This window comes from Schistocerca cancellata, chromosome 1 (genome assembly GCF_023864275.1).
Source record: "Schistocerca cancellata isolate TAMUIC-IGC-003103 chromosome 1, iqSchCanc2.1, whole genome shotgun sequence".
NCBI lineage: Eukaryota > Metazoa > Arthropoda > Insecta > Orthoptera > Acrididae > Schistocerca > Schistocerca cancellata.
Window position 1 is genome coordinate 137,919,124 of NC_064626.1, and position 25,638 is coordinate 137,944,761.

At 45.0% G+C, this 25,638-nt stretch overlaps 1 protein-coding gene across 1 annotated transcript in view; it reads right to left on the reverse strand.

Annotated features, from left to right (window-relative positions):
• Window positions 1–25,638, reverse strand: part of LOC126153198 (uncharacterized) — an 81,542-nt gene that overhangs the window by 15,394 nt on the left and 40,510 nt on the right. The window contains exon 3 of the mRNA XM_049916058.1: window positions 14,530–14,810. Within this exon, the coding sequence (XP_049772015.1) occupies window positions 14,530–14,810 (281 nt within the window). The remainder of the gene's footprint in view (window positions 1–14,529; window positions 14,811–25,638) is intronic.

Below are 25,638 nucleotides of genomic sequence, written 5' to 3' on the forward strand. Positions count from 1 at the left end.
AATAATTTGCTCGGAGAGATATGAACAACGGTATACTTGACACTAGAGTTTCAGAACTCAGACAGTATACGCGAAACAGGCATCAGTGTTCACTGTAATTGCAGAGGGCATCAAAATTACTTTGTTTTTGCTAGATCGATCCAGGCTGTTTTCGCGTGTTATTCACTGAATAGTTTTGCTGAAACGTTTTAGGGGTGGAAGAAGAGCTAGCACAGCATGAAGGACGTTTTACAGCTGTCAAACACTGCAGCATTTATTACCTCCATAACTGGTCTGTGACGAACATACACATCATCACTATTATTTTTTAAAAATGGTTTGAATGAAATTTACAAAATTATTGAATCTTTTGGTTAAAAATAGACAGGACAAAGAATAACGACAGATTATTTCCCTGAGACGTTTGCAACAGCATGTAGTACATTAATCACACAGAAACAGCCACAATTCTTTATAACCTCGTTTATAATGCGCAGGTATGGCATTGGAAGAATTTACAAGTTAAAATTCACCCATTGCCCATGCGAATACTAACGAAATATGTCATATAAGCAAATATCGTACTGCTTTCATTAGGTATTTCTACTTTATGGCATTCTTATATTCTTTAATTTTCGTGAGTTAGTATGAGGGCCTACATAAACAAAACGACTTTCACTTATTTCTATATAACGTTGATTTTAGACAACAGAGTTAGTCGACTGCATCCGTGGCTTCACTACCGACATGACAGATTCAAGACCATTGTTTTCGCATTGTATGTTTGTTCTGCTGTTACCCTCAAATAAACGTATTATAATAAGTGAATTAGTTAATGAAAATTTGTCCTTATTGCCCTTAAATAACATCGCGTTATATTTTTGTTTTCTATTGCTGGCGATGCTATCAATTCTCTATAAATATTTTTATTTGTTTAATAATGCAAATTCATGTTATATTACCATCCAGAAAAACTTAAATTTCTTATCATTACTGACTCTCATCACAGTGTAACATGTGTTCGACTGCGACGATAACAACTTTGTTGTAGCTTCCAGTTTGTGGAACCGGCGGCTATTTAGGGGAGGGCCTTACACTAAGGTTAGGCGTGGAGGGGGGGTGAATGGGCGGGACTTGTTCCGGGTGAAATCCTAGCGCTAAGGGCACGTCTGTTCACGCAGCTCCCATCGTCGAGGGCTGGTTTTATGAGCACGAGGACCGGTTGTCACATCTACCCTGACCACCACAGTCAACCGATCTCTATGCCATGGTCTATTTTGAACAGAATGGTTCGTGATCGGTACCCATCTCCACAATCGTTGCCTCTTAGTCCAGTGGTGGCCAACTTCTATATGGAACAAATCGAAGCACAGGCACTGGAATGGGCGACTTGCAAACCTAAGGTGTGGTACAGGTACGTCGATGATAGTTTCGTTGTGTGAAGCCATGGTGAAGAACAGCTCGGTGACTTCCTAAGACACTTGAACAGCCTGCATGGCAACACAAAATTTACCATGGAAGTAAAAAAGGACAAAAAACTGGCATTTCTAGATGTTTTGGTCACAAGGAATGGCGAAAACCTGGGATACGGCGTGTATCGAAAACCGACGCGCACGGACCGTTACCTGCACAAATTATCAAACCACCACCCGAGACATAAAAGAGAAATGATTAATACGCTCGTAACGCGAGCAGGACGAATATGTGAGCCGAAGCACCTCAGACGCGAATTACAACACCTGGAAAGGGTTCTGAGGAGCAATGGGTACTCCACAAATTATAATAGAAGTGTAACAGAGCCAAACACTCGCCTAAGTAAGAAATCCGATAAAAAAATGTCGGGTACGACCTTTCGGCTATACATTCCCAGAGTGACGGACAGAATCGGCCGTATATTGCGCAAGCATGGCGTAAAGACGATTTTCAAACCGACAAGGAAGATCAAAGAGTGTCTTAGATCGGCAAAGGAGGAAAGGGACCCAATGTTGGGAATATACCGCATACCATGCACATGCGGAAAAGTTTATGTCGGAATGACTGGACGATCAATCAACACCAGGATCAAAGAACATAAGCGACATTGCAGGTTGGGTCAGGTGGAGAAATCGGACGTGGCAAAGCACGCACTTAGTGAGACCGACCACGTAATAAAATTCGCCGACAAGGAAGTTCTGGCTTCAGAGAAGCACTATCACACACGCTTGCTCAGAGAAGCTATAGAAATACAAAAACACGCGAACAGCTTCAACAAGAATGAGGAAAGCCTTAAGGTAAACGGATCCTGGCTTCCCGTACTGCAGCGACCGACCGTCGCAGGTAGCAAGAGGAGAACCGCACCGGAAATGACCGCGGAGAAGCCATCGGACGTTGGCGCGCCAGGTACATATAGTCTGCGGCCGCGAGATCGGCTTCAGTTCACCACCAGCAATGGACGGTGAAGCTTTGACAAAGCCAGCCACTCGTGCTGGCGAAACGTCAGTAAAATCATTTTTGTCTTCGCTCTGTACAAGCGAAGACGAGACGTCTCGAATGCTGGCCAAGTTTTGACTTATGGCACCCTGAAATAGACTTTCAGTGCAAAAATTATTCAAAAGCTGATGGTCACTCGGCGAGCGCTCGTGAAATATCTATGTTGTGGATTACAGGGAGAAACAAAAGACCAAGCAACGAGATCAGGGAATAGATTGTCGTGGAAGACATAATTATGACTTGGACGAAATTGAAGTGGAGGTGAGTGAGATATATATCCAAGTGAATAGATAACAGATGGACGAAATGAACCAGGAACCAAATGAACGCGTATTGCTAAAACTATAACGCACCGAGACATCTAGAGGTAAGTGCAGTGGATGTCAAACGGCAGCTAATATTTTGCAATTAGCGCAAGTAACCTTTACCGAGGCCAAAGGACCTATTGCACCATATGTTGTAAGGTGTCAGGCAAATCCAACACCTTCCATGAAAACCCTGACATGATAAGCAAATCCAGTAGTATGTCACATAGCTCCGAATAAATCGTGACATTAAATTAACCAAGATAATAGGAGTAACGAGTGAGCAAATGGAATACCACAGACTAACACAAGAATGCCTAAATGCATGTCATACCTTCCCACCGTGAGACAGACGCAGTTCCGAGGGGAGAAACGAGAACAGAAGCCGAGAGCAGAACCGTGTTAAGCTAGAAGGCCCTACGATAAGGGACGGACCCCCACGTCGCCAGCTAACCGCTAGGACCACACCCCAGCCGCAAGTTTTAGCGTGAGACTTTTTCGCGTCTCTGTTACGTCAGGACCACCCCCCAGCCCATGTTAAAAGATAGAGCCCTCCAGAAGAACAGTATAGATCTTACGATAACACAAAAAGGGCCACACCACCCGCAAGTTTTTAGTGTGAGACTTTTTCGCGTCTCTGTTACGTCAGGACCACCCCCCAGCCCATGTTAAAAGATAGAGCCCTCCAGAAGAACAGTATAGATCTTACGATAACGCTAAAAGGACCACACCAGCTGCAAGTTTTAGCATGAGACTTTTTTCGCGTCTCTGTTACGTTGCAAACTTTAAAAACATTGCCCCACCACGAAAAGTATAATGTTTCTCATTGGATAGACAGAATTTTTGTAGGCAGAGCTTAAGGTTAACATTGAGACCCTGATTGGTCAGATGAAAACACAGCCAGATAGTTTTTTTTAAACCAACTTCGGTAAATTGTAGTAAGGAGAAGTTAGGAGGGAGTTGCTTCTGAGACGGCGAGGTGAGCGGAGCGGTGCTGCCCACCGCCCCCTGACGAACACCGACAAGGTAATGAATGCACGCGATGCTGCATAACAGCGCATAAAGCTTCACTCAGAACTGCAGAAGTCTCATCTGTTACAACCCTTTTTGCGTAATACTAGTGTCGATCGTCAATTAAAGCTCACGGTGTTCACATTTGCCACTTGAAGTAAAAATCTGAAACGTGATGATTTTTCTGTTATATAATTACTGAGAAGCCACATCAGCCACTGTAATTTACGACAAGTTAGATAAGTAATTAAAGATAATTGAGGGTCACTGTAGACCATTTTGATAGTTTTCTCTTTTGTGAAACTTAATTTAAACCTAGATTATAGATGTGATATGGCATAGGTCATCCTTTGATCCATTGTAGAACTTGGAAACCCACTCAGGGAATATTCGTTCACATTTTTGTTGAACGTAGTTGGTTTTTACCATCCTGTATTAAAACATTTCCTTTTATCAATAGTGCAATTTATAAACAATGTTTTGTGAGTAGAATAAAATTTCCAATGGTAAAGTTAACTGCTTTTTCGACGTTATTTTACCAGCTAACTAAAAATAGGAAAGCCTCGAACCCCATCCGCTAAATTTAGTTAGTATTAAGATTCTTTTACAGGGAGTGCAGTGGAGCTGACGCTGAAATCATTAAGTATTTGGTTATATCATCGCTAGTCTCTCTGAACTCTTCTGAATTCTACATGTCGTGTGGTCTGGCGTCTCCTTACCAGCAACAGGTCCCAGGTTCAAACTAGTCAATTCCCTAAAAAAAACACGCTCAGAGCGTCGTTGCGCGAAAGTGGTAGGGAGACACGATATAGAACAAACAGACACCACGCAGAATGTTGGAATGTGTGAAATCTTATGGGACTTAACTGCTAAGATCATCAGTCGCTAAGCTTACACACTACTTAACCTAAATTATACTAAGGACAATCACAAACACACCCATGCTCGAGGGAGGACTCGAACCTCCGCCGGGACCACCTACTGTACCAAGAAAGTTTATTTTGTAGATTTGTTTTTGTTTTTTCAGGTAAAGATGTTTTTGTATCAGAAACTTGTTGAGTTCCTTATTATGAGTCATTTGTTTTGCACAACGTAATCGTGTAATAAATCCGATTGTGTACGGCTTACAGCGGCCAGTGTTTTGGTACACACTACCAAAACGCAAGGGAATATGATAACATGTGAGGTACTGTGCCGCGTCGAGGGGCACGGTCGGTTTCCCCACCTCCAGAGAGTCATTTGGTATGGAGTGTCATGCTGTGGCCGAAAGATGGTGGAAATGCGAACACGTGATTTCTGTGAGCGCCAATGGGGCTAAGCTGATGGCAAAGTGGTTGGTAGGGTGGTCAGGTGCTGAACGGAGACGAACGAGCTAAGTGTGGACAGAGCCACGAGCGCGCGGCAAGAGAATCCAATGTGCTGTCAGCCGCACGTCACTACTGTCTGTGCGGGGTTTGGCCACTGTGTGGATGCAAGAACCTGGTGGTGGAGTTGGTGTCTTTTGCCATCCGGATGGACTGTGATCCCAGTTGGGGCAAAGAAAGGGGTTTTCTGCATGTCAAGAGGAGCACTGCCTTTGTGCTTTTGCAGCTGACGGTTGCGCACTGGTGCTTTTATGATTGACATAAGTGCGCGGTGCGTTATACGAGTGGTGTACTGGGTATGTTTGCTAACCACACATTCTGTACATAAGTATGTGGTTGACGAGTCACGAATGTGGTTATTAGTGACACACAGGAGTGTGTCTCTGTGAACTATAATGTGGAGCACGTCTGCTTGTTAACTGCCCGATGTGACCATGATTAATTGTGCTAATTTCAAACCACAATATGAGTGTGGCTGCTGGAAATTCATGCAGTTACTTGCTCTCTGTGACTAATTAATTGTTGGTATTACCGTATACGAATTTACTAAGATGAATGCATTGTGTGCGACTTGCCATGGTAGCCATCTGGTTACGGTGGTAGTAGTAGACCATTGCGTAGTTGTCTGCTATGAGCCTAATGATGTCTAAGAGTTGTTTTTCCATTTTAAGTTTTACTGCTGAAGTAGTCTGAGAGAGATTAATATTGTTGACGGCCGAGGGCCAAGAAAAAACAAATTGTTTATGCTTGAGACGAGTCGGCTCGTTTTCCGAGATGTTATATCGTTGCCTACTGGTGCAATCCGTCTCCCCGCCGCCCGCATCTCGTGGTCGTGCGGTAGCGTTCTCGCTTCCCACGCCCGGGTTCCCGGGTTGGATTCCCGGCGGGGTCGGGGATTTTCTCTGCCTCGTGATGGCTGGGTGTTGTGTGCTGTCCTTAGGTTAGTTAGGTTTAAGTAGTTCTTAGTTCTAGGGGACTGATGACCATAGATGTTAAGTCCCATAGTGCTCAGAGCCATTTGAACCTCCGTCTTCCTGTCACTCCACCGGATCGTCTTGTGGTGGGCTCTTTGATTGAAGGAAGTTGGACGCGGGTTGCTGGACGTTGGGGCAGTAAGACAGAGGAACGGGCAACGAATCGTGAGCATGCAATTACGGGGCTTGATTAGCATTCGCTCGGCCAAGTGGGCTGCAACTTGTACGGAGCCTTTTTGGTGTGGAGTTTTACACCGTTGGACCTTGTTGACTATCCGAGTTTGTGAGTGGCCGTTTGCTGATGTGGGCGTCGTGATTACGTTGATTTTCCCGAATAACCGCCCGTTATACCTTATTTTTGAGTAAGAGTATGTCAGTGGATTTTGGCACCTGTGCTCCGGTGCTGGACTTTCTCCCGTTAGGCTGGTTTGCCAGCTGTACTCCGTCACTCCGTACTATAGCTACTAAATTCGTCCCACTCTCTTTGTGAACTCCCCTTATGCATGACATACACTCCTGGAAATGGAAAAAAGAACACATTGACACCGGTGTGTCAGACCCACCATACTTGCTCCGGACACTGCGAGACGGCTGTACAAGCAATGATCACACGCACGGCACAGCGGACACACCAGGAACCGCGGTGTTGGCCGTCGAATGGCGCTAGCTGCGCAGCATTTGTGCACCGCCGCCGTCAGTGTCAGCCAGTTTGCCGTGGCATACGGAGCTCCATCGCAGTCTTTAACACTGGTAGCATGCCGCGACAGCGTGGACGTGAACCGTATGTGCAGTTGACGGACTTTGAGCGAGGGCGTATAATGGGCATGCGGGAGGCCGGGTGGACGTACCGCCGAATTGCTCAACACGTGGGGCGTGAGGTCTCCACAGTACATCGATGTTATCGCCAGTGGTCGGCGGAAGGTGCACGTGCCCGTCGACCTGGGACCGGACCGCAGCGACGCACGGATGCACGCCAAGACCGTAGGATCCTACGCAGTGCCGTAGGGGACCGCACCGCCACTTCCCAGCAAATTAGGGACACTGTTGCTCCTGGGGTATCGGCGAGGACCATTCGCAACCGTCTCCATGAAGCTGGGCTACGGTCCCGCACACCGTTAGGCCGTCTTCCGCTCACGCCCCAACATCGTGCAGCCCGTCTCCAGTGGTGTCGCGACAGGCGTGAATGGAGGGACGAATGGAGACGTGTCGTCTTCAGCGATGAGAGTCGCTTCTGCCTTGGTGCCAATGATGGGCGTATGCGTGTTTGGCGCCGTGCAGGTGAGCGCCACAATCAGGACTACATACGACCGAGGCACACAGGGCCAACACCCGGCATCATGGTGTGGGGAGCGATCTCCTACACTGGCCGTACACCACTGGTGATCGTCGAGGGGACACTGAATAGTGCACGGTACATCCAAACCGTCATCGAACCCATCGTTCTACCATTCTTAGACCGGCAAGGGAACTTGCTGTTCCAACAGGACAATGCACGTCCGCATGTATCCCGTGCCACCCAACGTGCTCTAGAAGGTGTAAGTCAACTACCCTGGCCAGCAAGATCTCCGGATCTGTCCCCTATTGAGCATATTTGGGACTGGATGAAGCGTCGTCTCACGCGGTCTGCACGTCCAGCACGAACGCTGGTCCAACTGAGGCGCCAGGTGGAAATGGCATGGCAAGCCGTTCCACAGGACTACATCCAGCATCTCTACGATCGTCTCCATGGGAGAATAGCAGCCTGCATTGCTGCGAAAGGTGGATATACACTGTACTAGTGCCGACATTGTGCATGCTCTGTTGCCTGTGTCTATGTGCCTGTGGTTCTGTCAGTGTGATCATGTGATGTATCTGACCCCAGGAATGTGTCAATAAAGTTTCCCCTTCCTGGGACAATGAATTCACGGTGTTCTTATTTCAATTTCCAGGAGTGTATTTCAGTGCATTTAAACTGTGTTCTCGTTTTATTACAATTTGTTCAGAATTTCCATGATCTTGTCATTATTGCTTGATCTTGAAATTAATTTGGCTGTATCATATTCTAGGGCGTATATTAGTGACCACTGAGGTCGAATATGAGTCTAACTCTTAAGGTGCCAAGTCCTTTCCTGCCCGACTTGTATGAATTGTAACAACGGGTGTGGTCGTGACAAGTAAACGCCAGAGGCCTGATGAATGTTGGCTCGTTTTCTGTACTGTCTGGTAGGCTTTGGTGCGATGCAGCACTTCTCTTAAAAGAAGGAATTTGTTTTACTGTTGTATATTTTATTACTACCGTGATCTTGTGGTTAGGTATTAGCGCCCAAGCATTTCTTCTTACTTTTAAGTTTGGTAGAGTGAATTTCATTTTTTTGGGGGGGAGGGGGAGGGTGGGTGGGGATCTTGTTAATAGTTGGCTGTTTAATCAAATTAATTCCTGTGTTAGGTCATAACTGTTACATGAGTAACCGATTAATGTTTGTTTTAATCATGCAGTGATTGTAACACTTAGATTTGGTCGGCTTCTTGGGCGTCGTTTTCATTTAGTATTCTTGTCGGGCCTTGGGATTTACTTATTTGGCGCTCACACTTGCATGAATTGTATGTCCGCTTGTTTGCCCTCGGCTTCCCAAGTTGCTCGTAGCGTTGGAGCTGTTGGCTCCGGCGTGTTATCCATTTCACGGCGATTAAACGGGCGTGGCTAGTCTACGTCGTCTTTCAACGTATGTGCGGTGTGGTGTTCCGCCTCCAGTCTTGCGGTAGCCACTGAGGCAGTGCGGCCTCGTCGCTTACCACGGCATCTCTAAGTTCTTAATCTTATGGCATTCGGACTTAAGTTTAAATTAAGGTGTCGGCTACCCCACCCATCATAGCCAAGCCTCGCCTCTCCCTGCCCGGCCTTACCTTGTATTGCTGCTTGATTTGAAGATCTTCCAATTCCTGATCGTGGATTGCTGTAAATCTTAATATCGTTGTTACCTTCTGTTCTGAAATTTAGTGCCCAAAGGGCGTTCCAGAGCTTTGTTGTAAGACAGGACATATAAATTTTAAAAGATTGTCAAATGCTGAATTTGTAAAATTTTGAATATTGTTACCTTCCTAATTGAAAGGTTGCTAAACTGCTAGTGCTAAAAACACCCTCAAATTATTTTAATGATAATCCTGAATTTGTGAAAAATGTTCAAAGCAGGGACCACTTTCCTTGTTTGAAGCTTACTATCTGAGCCGTTTTCAAATTGTTATGGTAATGCTCTGTCTGTGATTGTAGTGAAGTCAGATTTGGCTGGTTGAAATCTCACGGATGTCTAAATGGCTTTCGAGCTGTATTTTTATGAATGTTAAACTTGTTATTTTAAAGAGATATTACTTATCGTAAAAAAACGAAAAAATTTATAAGTTTGGTCATTTTGGTTCGTCGTCCTGAATACTACTTGTCAGTTATTATTGATTTATATGTTATTGAATATCATATTAAATAAAGGATTACCAACTATTGTGAAGCAACAAATGGCATTCGGTAAACTCAGCCTGCACCTTCCTCCCGCTCGTTAACTTGTTGTCATATCCTGCGGCGTTCACTGAGATTTCTGTGTTGTTGCCCAGTTCTGTACATTAGGGCAAAAATTGGGTTTTAATTGAAACTTCCTGGTAGATTAAAACTGTGTGCCGGACCGAGACTCGAACTCAGGACCTTTGCTTTTCGCGGGCAAGTGCTCTACCAACTGAGCTACCCTAGCACGACTCGCGCCCCCTCCTCACAGCTTCACTTCTGCCAGTACCTCGTCTCCTACCTTCCAAACTTTACAGAAGCTCTCCTGCGAACCTAGCAGAACTAGCACTGCTGAAAGAAAGGATACTCCGGGACATGGCTTAGCCACACCTTGGGGATGTTTCCAGAATGAGATGACGGTTCGGCACGCAGTTTTAATCTGCCAGGAAGTTTCATATCAGGGCACACTCCGCTGCAGAGGGAAAATCTCATTCTGGGTTTTAATTCTTTAAATTAATGGAGGATATTTTGTGCATTAATTGTTTGGAGCCCTGTGTTAAATATCTTTATGGGCTACGGACTTATTTCGTTTTACTGGAAGTGTGTTTCTATTCTGTTATCAGAAGTAAGAGTATTTTCATGTTAAACAAAATTGTTAAATTGAACCCCACGTCTGAACAATCCCCAGCCTGAACCCCGCTCCACCTAAATGCTACCGTACAGCTGTTACTTCAATACACAGCTTGAAATGTTGTGTTGACTCTTTACTACGTCTAGACGAGGATTATACGTTGCAGTAAACTGGATGCACGAGACTCGTCTGTATGAATACTTTGTCTACATCTACATTTATACTCCGCAAGCAACCTAACGGTGTGTGACGGAGGGCACTTTACATGCCACTGTCATTACCTCCATTTCCTGTTCAAGTCGCGTAGCCAGCCGAGTTGGCCGAGCGGTTCTAGGCGCTACAATCTGGAACCGCGCGACTGCTACGGTCGCAGGTTCGAATGCTGCCTCGGACATGGATGTGTGTGGTGTCCTTAGGTTAGTTAGGTTTAATTAGTTTTAAGTTCTAGGGGACTGTTGACCTCAGAAGTTAAGTTCCATAGAACTCAGAGCCATATGAAACATTTTGAACCAGTCGCGTATGGTTCGCGGGAAGAACGACTGCCGGAAAGCCTCAGTGCGCGCTCGAATCTCTCTAATTTTACAGTCGTGATCTCCTCGGGAGGTGTAAGTAGGGGGAAGCAATATATTCGATGCTTCATCCAGAAACGCATCCTCTCGAAACCTGGACAGCAACCTACACCGCGATGCAGAGCGCCTCTCTTGCAGAGTCTGCCACTTGAGTTTGCTAAACATCTCCGTAACGCTATCACGCTTACCAAATAACCCTGTGACGAAACGCGCCGCTCTTCTTTGGATCTTCTCTATCTCCTCTTGTAACACCATAGCTCTAATGCTCTACTGATTTATTTTGCTTTTGTTTCATTTAATATTACATCGTTAAGATCCTGTAAATGTTTTTGATTGAATAGATAACACAAAATTGTATACTCTTTTCTTTGTTAAAACTTTGATGTCGTGGTTTGTTTCAATGCAAAGTAGTGTATCTTTCATTTAAACTCTTTGTCCCATTTGGAGGGAACAAGACTTACTGTATATAATTGTAATTTTTTGTGAATAATTTTTTGTAGAGATGTCAATATGTGTAAATGTTTTGTTTTATTTAATGCATTTGGTTGCTGTTATGTAAATTGCTGATCCTCACTTAGGGTTCTTAGTTAGTTTGTATGTAAAAGGTGTAGTGGTTCCCCTCGGGCACGGAACTGTGTAGCGCGCGCAAATTGTGGTTGGCCTAGGTAGAAAAGATGGAACTGATAGTCAGTCGGGGACGAGCTATCAGTCGGAGACGAGCTACGAGTCTGTGCACTGCCATGTAAAAGATGCATATTGTGCTGGTTCTGAGAGAGGTTTTTCCTGCCACTTTCCAATGCCTTGGAAGAATGGTTAAATAGCTGGAAATATTCAGGGATTGGTATCGATCATCGCCACCAAGAAATGACAGAGTCCAGCGATTCTACCTGCAATTCCACCTAACAACATGCAGTTGTCACCACATTGCGCAATCATTACATCGGAATACTACAATGATGTACAGTGAAGGATCAGCTTAATGGATGTGTTAGTGTGCTCAAATATAAGGTAATTTATATCTGAATTTATGTACCTACCCTGATTTTTCTCCTCATCATAACACCTCTCAGATTCCTCACCGTTTGAGCTAAAGTGATATCCGAGTGTCCTTACTAAAAGAACATTAAAGCCCAATATTTTGCTCATTAATGCCTCTTCAACATAGTAAAAAGAAAGTTAAAGTTAAGATGGCAAGAGAGTGAGTTAAAGTAAATGTTGTTTGCTAAAAATATTCCTATAAAATCTGCTTAATAAAGTGCTGTTGCTAACTTCAAAATTAAAAGTTCTTAAGACTGAGGCTTATAAAGTAAATGATCACATTGTTGTCTGTAGTAAATTCTAAACGGTGAGTCAGTTTCTTGCAATTTTGTCAACATTGTGTTTCGCAGTAGTAAAAGTGAGAAAGCTGCAGTTGTGAAACGTTATATACTCATGTTTGCTAAGTGTTTGTCTCTCTTGTGTATTAGAAGTGCATATTAATAGTAATATTATAAAGACTATTCACTTTGTGTAAGCCCTGAAAGTGATAGTGTGTTTCGGTATCTGTTATAATATTGCAAATTGTTTCTGGTGCTCTGTTAGTTTCAATCTTACCGTAAACATATGTATGTGACAGAGTTCACTGCACTCGCGTGTGACAAAGTATAGGTTGTGTTGATCCGTTATAGTTACTTATACCTACTTTCTTAAACGAGAACGTTAATCTTTCTCTTGCCTATTTAGGCTGGCGACCGTTTTCCTTATTCTATAATCAGTGCAGATAGGCAAAATTTTGTTTGCTACTGTTCAAATACACTCCTGGAAATTGAAATAAGAACACCGTGAATTCATTGTCCCAGGAAGGGGAAACTTTATTGACACATTCCTGGGGTCAGATACATCACATGATCACACTGACACAACCACAGGCACATAGACACAGGCAACAGAGCATGCACAATGTCGGCACTAGTACAGTGTATATCCACCTTTCGCAGCAATGCAGGCTGCTATTCTCCCATGGAGACGATCGTAGAGATGCTGGATGTAGTCCTGTGGAACGGCTTGCCATGCCATTTCCACCTGGCGCCTCAGTTGGACCAGCGTTCGTGCTGGACGTGCAGACCGCGTGAGACGACGCTTCATCCAGTCCCAAACATGCTCAATGGGGGACAGATCCGGAGATCTTGCTGGTCAGGGTAGTTGACTTACACCTTCTAGAGCACGTTGGGTGGCACGGGATACATGCGGACGTGCATTGTCCTGTTGGAACAGCAAGTTCCCTTGCCGGTCTAGGAATGGTAGAACGATGGGTTCGATGACGGTTTGGATGTACCGTGCACTATTCAGTGTCCCCTCGACGATCACCAGTGGTGTACGGCCAGTGTAGGAGATCGCTCCCCACACCATGATGCCGGGTGTTGGCCCTATGTGCCTCGGTCGTATGCAGTCCTGATTGTGGCGCTCACCTGCACGGCGTCAAACACGCATACGACCATCATTGGCACCAAGGCAGAAGCGACTCTCATCGCTGAAGACGACACGTCTCCATTCGTCCCTCCATTCACGCCCGTCGTGACACCACTGGAGGCGGGCTGCACGATGTTGGGGCGTGAGCGGAAGACGGCCTAACGGTGTGCGGGACCGTAGCCCAGCTTCATGGAGACGGTTGCGAATGGTCCTCGCCGATACCCCAGGAGCAACAGTGTCCCTAATTTGCTGGGAAGTGGCGGTGCGGTCCCCTACGGCACTGCGTAGGATCCTACGGTCTTGGCGTGCATCCGTGCGTCGCTTCGGTCCGGTCCCAGGTCGACGGGCACGTGCACCTTCCGCCGACCACTGGCGACAACATCGATGTACTGTGGAGACCTCACGCCCCACGTGTTGAGCAATTCGGCGGTACGTCCACCCGGCCTCCCGCATGCCCCTGTACGCCCTCGCTCAAAGTCCGTCAACTGCACATACGGTTCACGTCCACGCTGTCGCGGCATGCTACCAGTGTTAAAGACTGCGATGGAGCTCCGTATGCCACGGCAAACTGGCTGACACTGACGGCGGCGGTGCACAAATGCTGCGCAGCTAGCGCCATTCGACGGCCAACACCGCGGTTCCTGGTGTGTCCGCTGTGCCGTGCGTGTGATCATTGCTTGTACAGCCCTCTCGCAGTGTCCGGAGCAAGTATGGTGGGTCTGACACACCGGTGCCAATGTGTTCTTTTTTCCATTTCCAGGAGTGTATTTACGTAATTCTCACTTTCACTTCCGATAAGCCACCTCCGTTAGGTACAACACGGTCAACATAACAAAATTCCTCTCAGGGGGTATCACTGCTCTGTTGCTTTATACCATTATTACTCCAACAAAATAATTATGTTTTGGAAATTGCCCCCAGTTTTGAGGTTATGGTATAGCAGTAGCAGACAGGAGTGTTATACTCTGTCAACACGACCTGGTACGGATCCCACACTGATGAGCAATACTCAAGTATAGGTCGAACGAGTGTTTTGTAAGCCACCTCCTTTGTTGATGGACTACATTTTCTAAGGACTCTCCCAATGAATCTCAAACTGGAATCTTCCTTACCAACAATTAATTTTATATGAACATTCCACTTCAAATCGTATCCTATGCATTGGTAGATTAAGTTTCGTTGTATGGATAGGTACTGAGCTTCTCCTACCTCATCCACGTTGTTATTTCAGAAGAGCTCAAGAGTAATTAGCTAGCTGTGTTTTGTTTAAACAGTAGACTGTGACTGGTCCTGTAGCAACCGGAACCTACCTGCAGTCGCCCGTGAGAGCGTTGTAGGCGTAGCCGGGGTCGCACGCTCCCGGTGTCGAGACGGCGCCCTCCTGGGAACAGTCGTGGTAGACGCTGCAGTTGAGCGGGTCCGGGAAGCGGCCGGCGCCGTGGCAGGCGATGCCGCCCTCCGTGCTGGCGCCGCAAGCCGTGGGGCGGTCCGCGCACCTGTGGAGCTCGGCGCTGCAGCGGGTGCCCGCGGAGCACCTCTCCAGCGCGACCTCCTCGAAACCGCCCTGGTCGTTCGGCTGGCACATGGCCAGCTACTCACAAAAAGACGTGCGAAAATCGTCTCAGCTGAAGAAATCTACTGCCGCCGAGCATTGCTCTAGAAGAGATGATGGAAGGGAGGCAGGCTACCTCAAATCCGTGGACACATGAGCATTTGAACAACGGTTAAGGGTAAAGGGGCTAGCGCTTACGGTTAGAGCGACTGAGACGCAGTTATTATCTACACTACTGGCCATTAAAATTGCTACACCAAGAAGAAATGCAGATGATAAACGGGTATTCATTTGACAAATATACTAGAACTGACATGTGATTACATTTTCACGCAATTTGGGTGCATAGATCCTGAGAAATCAGTACCCTGGACAACCACCTCTGGCCGTAATAACGGCCTTGGTACGCCTGGGCATTGAGGCAAACAGAGCTTGGATGGCGTGTACAGGTACAGCTGCACATGCAGCTTGAACACGAGACCACAGTTCATCAAGAGCAGTGACTGGCGTATTGTGACTAGCCAATTGCTCGACCAGACGTTTTCAATTGGTGAGAGATCTGGAGAATGTGCTGGCCAGGGCACCAGTCGAACATTTTCTGTATCCAGAAAGGCCCGTACAGGACCTGCAACCTGTGGTCGTGCACTATCCTGCTGAAATGTAGGATTTCGCAGGAATCGAATGAACGGTAGAGCCACGGGTCTGAAATGTAACGTCCACTGATCAAAGTGCCATCAATGCGAACAAGAGATGACCGAGACGTGTAACCAATGGCACCCCATACCACCACGCCGGGTGTTACGCCAGTATGGCGATGACGAATACACGCTTCCAATGTGCGTTCACCGCGATGTCGACAAACACGGATGCGACCATCATGATGCTGTAAACAGAAACTGGATTCATCCGAAAAAAATGACGTTTTGCCATTCGTGCACCCAGGTTCGTCGTTCAGTACACCTTCCCAGGCGCTCCTGTCTGTGATATAGCGTCAAGGGTAATCGCACCCATGGTCTCCGAGCTCCATGCTGCTGCAAACGTCGTCGAACTGCTCCTACAGATGGTTGTTGATTTGTAAACGTCCCCATCTGTTGACTCAGGGACGGAGACGTGGCTGCACGATCCGTTACAGCCATGCGGATAAGATGCCTGTCATGTCAACTGCTAGTGATACGAGGCCGTTGGGATCCAGCACGGCGTTCCGTATTACCCTCCTGAACCCACAGATTCCATGTTTTTAATTGGATCTCGACCAACGCGAGCAGCAATGTCGCGATACTATAAACCGCAGTCGCGATAGGTTACAATCCGACTTTTATCAAAGTCGGAAATTTCATGGTACGCATTTCTCCTCCTTCCACGAGGAATCACAACAACGTTTCACCAGGCAACGCCTGTCAATTGCTGTTTGTGTATGAGAAATCGGATGAAACTTTACTCATGTAAGGACGTTGTAGGTGTCGCCACCGGCGCCAACCTTGTGTGAATGCTCTGAAAAGCTAATCATTTGCATATCACAGCGTCGTCTTCCAGTCGGTTAAATTTCGCGTCTTTAGCACGTCATCTTCGTGGTGTAGCAGTTTTAATGGCCACTAGTGTATGTGATTATTTATTAATTTCGCATACTCATCTTACAATAATGTCATAAGGGCTATCAAAAAGTTTAAATTTGAGAGGTTGGTGCAGCGTAGTGCGACACTGATGCAAGTATATAAGCACCGACTTGTATGCAAGGGATTAGTCGGCATTCTTGTCCTTCCGATGCGTGCGGGGTAAAAGCTGAAATATGAACTATGGTGACATTATTACCAAATGCTTCCAAACAGGATTAATGTGTTGTACTTTTCTTGGCTGGCGAAGGAACAACACCGGTAGACATCCAACGGAGAATGAAGAACGTGTATGGGGCAGCATGTCAGTCGAAAACCACAGGTGTGGGATGGTGCGCCAAGGGATGCTGCCGATTCATGATAACACACGTTGTAACATTTCAGGCTTTGTAGCTAGAAGCTCTTAGAACAGTTGAAAAGGCAGCAGTTGGAAGATGACGTAATGTGGTGTGAGGTACTGATGACAGTTGGTTTGTTCGGTACGGGTATCATGAGAAAGACCGTCTAAACTGTTGTCATTCTCCGCGACTGGCTGCTGCGTTCCGAAGTTGCGCGCCAAAATGATAGTCTTCTGTTATTAATATTAGAAACACTAAACAGTGTATGTACTTGCATTTCATGTAAAAGCATCTCTGAATAGCAGGCTGTCATTCCATTATTTCAAGAGTGCTGATTACCAGCAGAATAGTAAACAGTTGCTAAACCGAACGGCAGATGAAACACTTCGAAGATCTTCGGATCGTGCCTTACTTGGATGGCGGACGAAGTGGTTCGGCTGTAAGATCGGAACTGGTTCGACAGTCTCGGAAAACAGCATATTGTCTGCCGCGGTCGGTACTGGTTAAGAACTTAATTAGCAATCTCTGGTTATGTGGATATGTAACTGAGAAGGATATGATAGTAACTACGCAGATAAGCTGTTCATTAATTTATTTTCTGTGGAAATGTGAAGAATGGAGATTATTTGTGATTCACAAAGTGGATTATAACTATGCCGTTTCTCGCGTTCTGCTAACCAAAAAAGCGAGTGGCGTCTCGTATGAACAAAGATTTAATTGTTTATGTAACATCAGTTCCTCGCGAAGAGTTTATTACAGCCTGAAGGTAACGACTTGACGACTTAAGTGCTGTTTTCTGCGCAGGGGACAACCGCTATGGAAGACTACAGGTTGGTGAACATTAATTAGAACTTAGGCATTCCACTCACGACAGTGGAAGCAAATAGTCACCTCGCGTGTACTGCAGTCTTAGTACAAATGACATTAGTGACACGTTATCTGTGGTAACACAGAGTAGGTATGAAGGAGAGAAATGTTGGAGGCTAGAGGTATATTACACGCACACAATTCTCTCTCATTGTAATTATTTCTTTTTGAACCTGCCGTAACGTACCTACATCGCAAACGTCGCACGGCACTCCCCGTGAGATTGTCACACGTTGAGTGCCTTAAAAAAAGGCCTTGAAGGGTCGACTATTCCTGTCGGATGAAGATGTTAAACAGGCAGTAACGAACTTCTTTACGCAGCAGGACACAGTGCTTTACCAAACGAGTATCTTCAATATAGTACGTCGGTGGGACAATTGTCTATGTGCTCATGGCGATTTTGCCTGATTGACATACCGATTCTGGACTCTACGGCCTTCGAACGGAAACTTTCTAATCGCCATTTGTATTTACGGTAGCTGACATACGCAATTTTTTTATATATGTGAATATTTTGTTCAAATGGTTCAAATGGCTCTGAGCACTATGGGACTTGACTTCTGAAGTCATCAGTCCCCTAGAGCTTATTACTACTTAAACATAACTAACCTAAGGACATCACACACATCCATGCCCGAGGCAGGATTGGAACCTGCGACCGTAGCGGTCGCGCGGTTCCATACTGTAGCGCCTAGAACCGCTCGGCCTTTCCGGCCGCCGAATATTTTGTACAAGTTATTTTTATGTATTATGAATGCTATGGCCAGTGGAATTCAGATTGACGTAAAAGCAGAGGAACAAGGAGATGGCGACAGGGGAAACGTGGTTGCGTCGAGAGAGTCTCTTATTGCATTGATTGATGGCAGAGTGCGCCAGAGGCATGAAGAGGTACAGTAGAAGACATTAAGGCCTAATTATGGGTTTGAAAAACAAGTCCTTACAGATTATTGGACTTTGCAAACCCCGCACTTGTACCAAATCTCCAGAAATATCTCAGTTTAGCCAGTCAATCCATAGAGGATTGTATAAGAGGCGTACCCGTCGCGTTTTTCCATTCGAGTAAGTCCGAGGACTGTTGTGTAGGATTCTTTCTACCTGTTTTGCCGAATAGCTCTCGAAGTTTGTCACTCGCAGAAGCAGTATCAGCCCCACTCTCTGTAAAGTACAATTCTACTTCCTATGATTCTAACTCATGAAGCGGAAGCTGTATTATTCGGAATAACATTCTATCGACGACTGGCGACTAAGGCGAGCAGCCTGTTCGTCGTACTTACACTCGGTATACTTCGTAGCCATCCGTACAATTTCGTTGGTTTGAAAATTAATCATTTATTTATTAAGATGATCGATTTCTGACGTTGTACTATTTTTGCGAGAAAGCACTTATGATCTGTAGGCTTCTCCTAGTATCCGAACTGGAAAAAGCGACTTTTGTTAGCGAGTATGTGTGAAGCAAGATAACTTGCTTCTCTCAAAAGTAACTCTGCTTTCTCTGCGTACCACGCAGCTGACGTAACGGAGGTTCTCGTGTTTACCCACTGCGCCTCACAGAATCGTGGACTGGCAACGCCATTTGGCCCGCCGGCTCATCTAGCTAGCATGGGAACTGAAATCTTATTCCGACTGTGTGCGTTCTGCAACACCACTTTACTCAGAGAATGCTACGTGACATCTACAGATGCGATACAAAATTATTAATCTCGAAAATAGTGAAATAAATTGTTGTTTGAACAGGAGTACATTAAAACACGGAGTGATAATGTTTACAAGCGAACGTTATAACATGTGTGTGTGTGTGTGTGTGTGTGTGTGTGTGTGTGTGTGTGCTACACTCATTCACAGTTACGATTTGGATGGACGTTTATACAGTTAGTGCCGTCGAAGGAAATATACAGGGTGGTCCATTGATCGTGACCGGGCCAAATATCTCACGAAATAAGCGTCAAACGAAAAAACTATAAAGAACGAAACTTGTCTAGCTTGAAGGGGGAAACAAGATGGCACTATGGTTGGCACGCTAGATGGCGCTGCCATAGGTCAAACGGGTATCAACTGCATTTTTTTAAATAGGAACCCCTATTTTTATTACATATTCGTGTAGTACGTAAAGAAATATGAAGGTGTTAGTTGGACCTTTGTTTTCGCTTTGTGATAGATGGCGCTGCAATTGTCACAAACATATGCCTCACAATTTTAGACGAACAGTTGGTAACAGGTAGGTTTTTTAAATTAAAATACAGAACGTAGCTACCTTTGAACATTTTATTTCGGTTGTTCCAACGTGATACATGTACCTTTGTCAACGTATCATTTCTGAGAACGCATGCTGTTACAGCGTGATTACCTGTAAATACCACATTAATGCAATAAATGCTCAAAATTATATCCGTCAACCTCAATGCATTTGGCAATAAGTGTAACGACATTCTGCTCAACATCGCGTAATTCGCCTTCCGTAATGTTCGCACATGTATTGACAATGCGCTGACGCATGTTGTCAGGCGTTGTCGGTGGATCACGATAGCAAATATTCTTCAACTTTCCCCACAGAAAGAAATCCGGGGACGCCAGATCCGGTGACCGTGCGGGCCATGATATGGTACTGCGACGACCACCTGTCATGAAATATGCTATTCAATACCGTTTCAAACGCACGCGAGCTATGTGCCTGACATCCATCATGCTGGAAGTACATTGCCAATCTGGTATGCAGTGAAACATCTTGTAGTAACATCGGTAGAACATTACGTAGGAAATCAGCATACATTGCACCATTTAGATTTACATCGATAAAATGTGGGCCAATTATCCTTCCTACCATAATTCCGCACCATACATTAACCCACCAAGGTTACTGATGTTCCACTCGTCGCAGCCGTCGTGGATTTTCCGTTGCCCAGTAGGGCATATTATGCCGGTTTACGTTACCGCTGTTCGTGAACGACGCTTCGTCGCTAAATAGAACGTGTGCAAAAAATCTGTCATCGTCCCGTAATTTCTCTTGTGCCCAGTGGCAGAACTGTACACGACGTTCAAAGTCGTCGCCATGCAATTCCTGGTGCATAGAAATATGGTACGGGTGCAATCGATGTTGATGTAGCATTCTCAACACCGAAGTTTTTGAGATTCCCGATTCTCGCGCAATTTGTCTGCTACTGATGTGCGGATTAGCCGCGACAGCAGCTAAAAGACCTACTTGGGCATCACTATTTGTTGCAGGTCGTGGTTGACGTTTCACATGTGGCTGAACACTTCCTGTTTCCTTAAATGGCGAGCAGCCCGAACACTAGGATGATGTCGCCCAGGATACCGAGCAGCATACATAGCACACGCCCGTTGGGCATTTTGATGACAATAGCCATACATCAACACGATATCGACCTTTTCCGCAACTGGTAAACTGTCCATTTTAACACGGCTAATGTATCACGAAGCAAATACCGCCCGCACCGGCGGAATGTTACGTGATACCACGTACTTATACGTTTGTGACTATTACAGCGCCATCTATCATAAAGCGAAAAAAGTGGTCCAAATAAAACATTCATATTTATTTACGTACTACACGAATATGTAATAAAATGGGGGTTCCTATTTATAAAAACCCAGTTTTTACCTACGGCAGCGCCATCTAGCGGGCCAACCATAGCCCCGTCTGGTTTCCCCCTTCAAGCTAGATAAGTTTCGTTCTTTGTAGTTTTTTCGTTTGATGCTTATTTCGTGACATATTTGGCCCGGTCACTATCAATGGACCACCCTGCATATCCACGGGTAAAGACTAACATTATAGCACCTGCTGAATTACAACTGTCATTTCACGTTCGGATTTAATAAGATGGTATTTCATTCACAAAATAGACTTTGCATCCTATATGCTTTTCAAATGTACCTTATGGACCTAGCCTTCATGTGACCGTACAGGGGACGTCACATGCCTCATGTATCTTTAACTGCTTTGTCCTCTGTAAAGCCTTTGTATTCCGGAGATAATAATAATCACAAGCTTAAATGAAACATTATACCTTTACTTCAAATTGATTCCTTTCAGAAGTTTAATTAAATGTCGTTCACATTCTTTCAAGATGGGACTAGTCAATAATGGTTCAAATGGCTCTGAGCACTATGGGACTCAACATCTGTGGTCATCAGTCCCCTAGAACTTAGAACTACTTAAACCTAACTTACCTAAGGACATCACACACATCCATGCCCGAGGCAGGATTCGAACCTGCGACCGTAGCGGTCGCGCGATTCCAGACTGAAGCGCCTAGAACCGCACGCCCACACTGGCCGGCACTATTCAATAGCCATGACCGCTTGCACCAATGCTTCATGCGGAAGTAAGTAAATAAATATTCTCATCCTTTAATTCAATGGATAGTTCAGTCAGAACCCCTTTTGCTATTTGTGGTTATTCAGATAACTAGCTTGCTCCTTGTGTTAGTAAATTACTTCCTGATTACAGAAGCTAAGTTTGCATCGAGATCTTTAGGAAAGCTAATACCTCGCCATTCTGATACTATACTTTGTAAAAGCGTGCCATTACCAAGTGACAACAATCAATTATGGCAAGTATGTGAATGAATGATGTTTTTGGGATTCAAACTAGGGTCCAGTAAAAAGCAAATTAATAAATGAGAAATAGTAAAACATCCTTGTTGCCAAATAGTATTCCGTTTACGTTTAGGTATGTGTGTCTGTGACGAACCATACCTGAGAATAACCAGACTGCGTAATATTTGTTCTTTAGGATTTATTCACTTTGCATGAAAGGCATCATTATTGCGGAATTTAGTGACCACTGGGAGAAAAGGCGCAAGTACACATCACAAATATTTTACAGACATCCTCCAGTTATATTTTATTTAAAAAAACTGCTATATTACAGTGAGTCATCACTCATATAGTACTTGTATTATTAATAATTTCATTGACGAGTGGCGTGACATTCAGGACGGAACTCTAGACTGGACACAGTGCAGTGACAGCAAGATCAGATCTCAGAATTCCTCGCCAACCATGTGAACTTCCATGTGAACGTCTTTACTCACCAAAATATCGGCAGTTAGATACATTTCCGCAGGTGAAATTACGCGACCATATGTTAGATTTACGTGGTCGCTTAGGAACATGTGTGTGAGTTAGCAAGTAATGTGTGACAATCAAAAATCGTTGACAGTTATTGAGAAGAAAGAATGGTATTGATCCATAAAATTTCGGGCGTGCAGCCGTATAAATTCGACTTCTTCTTCTAATATTTCGGCTGAATTCCGTCCAGCCATCTTCAGATCGAGCCGAAGGCGCCAGAGACGTTAATCGGCGGCGTAGAGGTATGGCATATGTATGGAAATAGATCTATGACTGCGCAGTCGATCCACACGGTGATATCCACGTATCACTGCTAGCTTGCACTGTCGCGATGTCTTTGTGATTTTATTACAGAAATTGCCGGATTCCATGATTTATCGAAGTTGAAGCCGCTATTTCTATTAATTAAAATCGTTGCCAACCGAATTTCGATGCTTCCTTCACTACTGAGTCGCAAAAAGATGAAGTCGAGGCTAAATGTCAACACAGTACTCTGCCACCGCAGATTTATTAGGTTGTAAGAGTCGGGTGTACCTGCGGTGCTCCGTTCTTCTCTCCTGGATGTGTCGTCTGCATTCACAGGGGCTTCCGAAGCACCAAATCATCTTTAATGGAACCAGGGAGTGCTGCTGTCTTTGGCGGAGGGCGAAAAATCACTTTCAGTTTATGCTTATTGAAGATCCGTCCTATTTTTGACGATAGGCTTCTCATCTATGGCAGAAAATCCATCGATTTAAAACTTACCTTGTCGTTTTCTGCTTTTCCTATACCCACAGTTGATTTCATTTGTAGCGCCTTACATATCTGCTGCGGAGAGTACACGTTGGCTTCAAAAACTCTTCTCAGGTATAGAAGCTCGTTCTCCAGACTCTCTCGTCAGCAATGACATGTGCTCCGTGTGCTAGAGTTCTGAGTACACTCATCGTCTGTGAAGGATGGTGGCAGCTATTTGCGAGGAAATATAAATCCGTATGGCTCGGTTCTCGATATACTGCGTGTCCCAAAGTGCCATCATCTTTGCGCCGTACCAACACATCCAAAAATGGAAGGCATCCATGTTCTTCGATTTCTATCGTGAACTGAATCTGTCTGTGGATGGAATTCAGATGACCTAAAAATTCGTTTAGCTTGTCATCACCATGGTGGGGCCACACTAGAAACGTGTCGTCAACATACTTCCAAAACACTGTCTGCCTCAAGGTAACAGATTCCAGCTCCTTCTCCTCGAAGTCCTCCACAAAAAAGTTGGCCACCAAAGGCGACAAGGGACTGCCCATGGCGACACCGTCAATCTGTTCATAAAATTCGTTATTGAATAAAAAAATATGTCGATGTCAAAAATTGTTGAAACAGAGCTGAAATCTCTTTATCAAAACTTTTTCCAATGAGAAACAATGATGCCGAAAGAGGAACCTTTGTGAACAACGACACTACAGCGAAACTGACTAACATAGCAGATTTGTTCAGTTTGTGTGATTTCAATTTGTCGATGAAGTGCACAAAATGACGTATATGATGAGCGCATTTTCCCACCAGAGGCCTTAATAACGATGCTAAGTCTTTGGCACAATCATAGGTCGGAGAGTCGATATTACTCACTATCGAACGCAGAGGAACGCCATTCCTGTAGGTCTTTGGAAGTCCATAAAACCTTAGAGGCACCGCACCACTTGGTTTCAATCTTCGCACAACTTCCGGTGGAAGGGAAGGGGGAAGGCATTCAGAAGCGAAGCAGTCTTCTTTACCACCTGTTTGTTGGGGTCTTTGCTGATCTTCCGGCACGTGCTGTCACTCAATAAACTGTTCATTTTATCATGATAATCGTCTCTGGCGCCTTGTGTATCTGTGGCCGCATGCGCAGTGGTGTGGTCCACGGGTTTATATAGACGAAGCAAGTGCTGGGCATCAGTCACTTCGGCTCACTCTGAAGACGGCTGGACGGTATTCAGCCGAAATATTAGAAGAAGAAGTCGAATTTATGCGGCTGCTCGCCCGAAATTTTATGCATCAGTGTTTGCGCCTCGAAAATATGAGGATGCACATCAAGAATGGTATTAACTGTTTGTGAATACTCACACAGTAAACTTCGTTACTGTGGAACCAAACAACAAGCACAATATCAACATGCTGCATAATTATTCTTAATTATTCTGTGTTATAATACAACTATTTAGCATTGGCTGTTCCCTACTATGTAAATTCTACATGCATCAGTGGTATATATTTGAAAGAATGTCAGTGTGTCTGTGAGATGTTACTTCAGATCTGCTACCAAACTGAAAAATAGCAACTCGAAGACAATAAGAAACGAAGAAAAATACAGTTATGGAACTATCATGCAATTTCAGAATCGGCACCGCATTGTATGTAAGTAGTTTTTCTTTCTTCTCCTTCCTGTTTCTCTGCAAATGGACGGACTGGAATATTTGAGGTCTACGTCATTGGTGATATTTTCAAGCAAATCCCACCAACCTGTATAGACGACTAAACATGGCTGCTAGCCTCGTACCGTAACAACAGGACGGTTATTTCGAGAACGCCGCTACTGACGTGTAGCATGCGCGGAATAGCCGATTCTCGCTTTCCTTGCACTTTGATTTTTGAGCTGGCACGTGGACAGGCTATGGGAGTGTTTTCTTTGCGGGCGCTGAGTGGCAGCTGGACCCGTGAGTGTAGGAGCTGACAGTGCAGTATGTGGAGACGAAGCACGCAGACCTCGTCGCCCTGTCTGCAGTTTTCTTTGATCAGATCTAGCCATGCACTGTATGTGAAATCGGTTGCAGGAACTAATTTTACTATTGCTCCTAACTGATTTCTTTTTCCAGTGACTTTTTTCCCGCACGATTCCGATTTTATATGTCTTAAGGACATAAAAATTCTGTGAGTGGTTTTGCAAAGGCATCCACATGAATCACTGTATTCATTCGGTACTTGTCCATCAGCATTTATATCTCGTCTGACTAG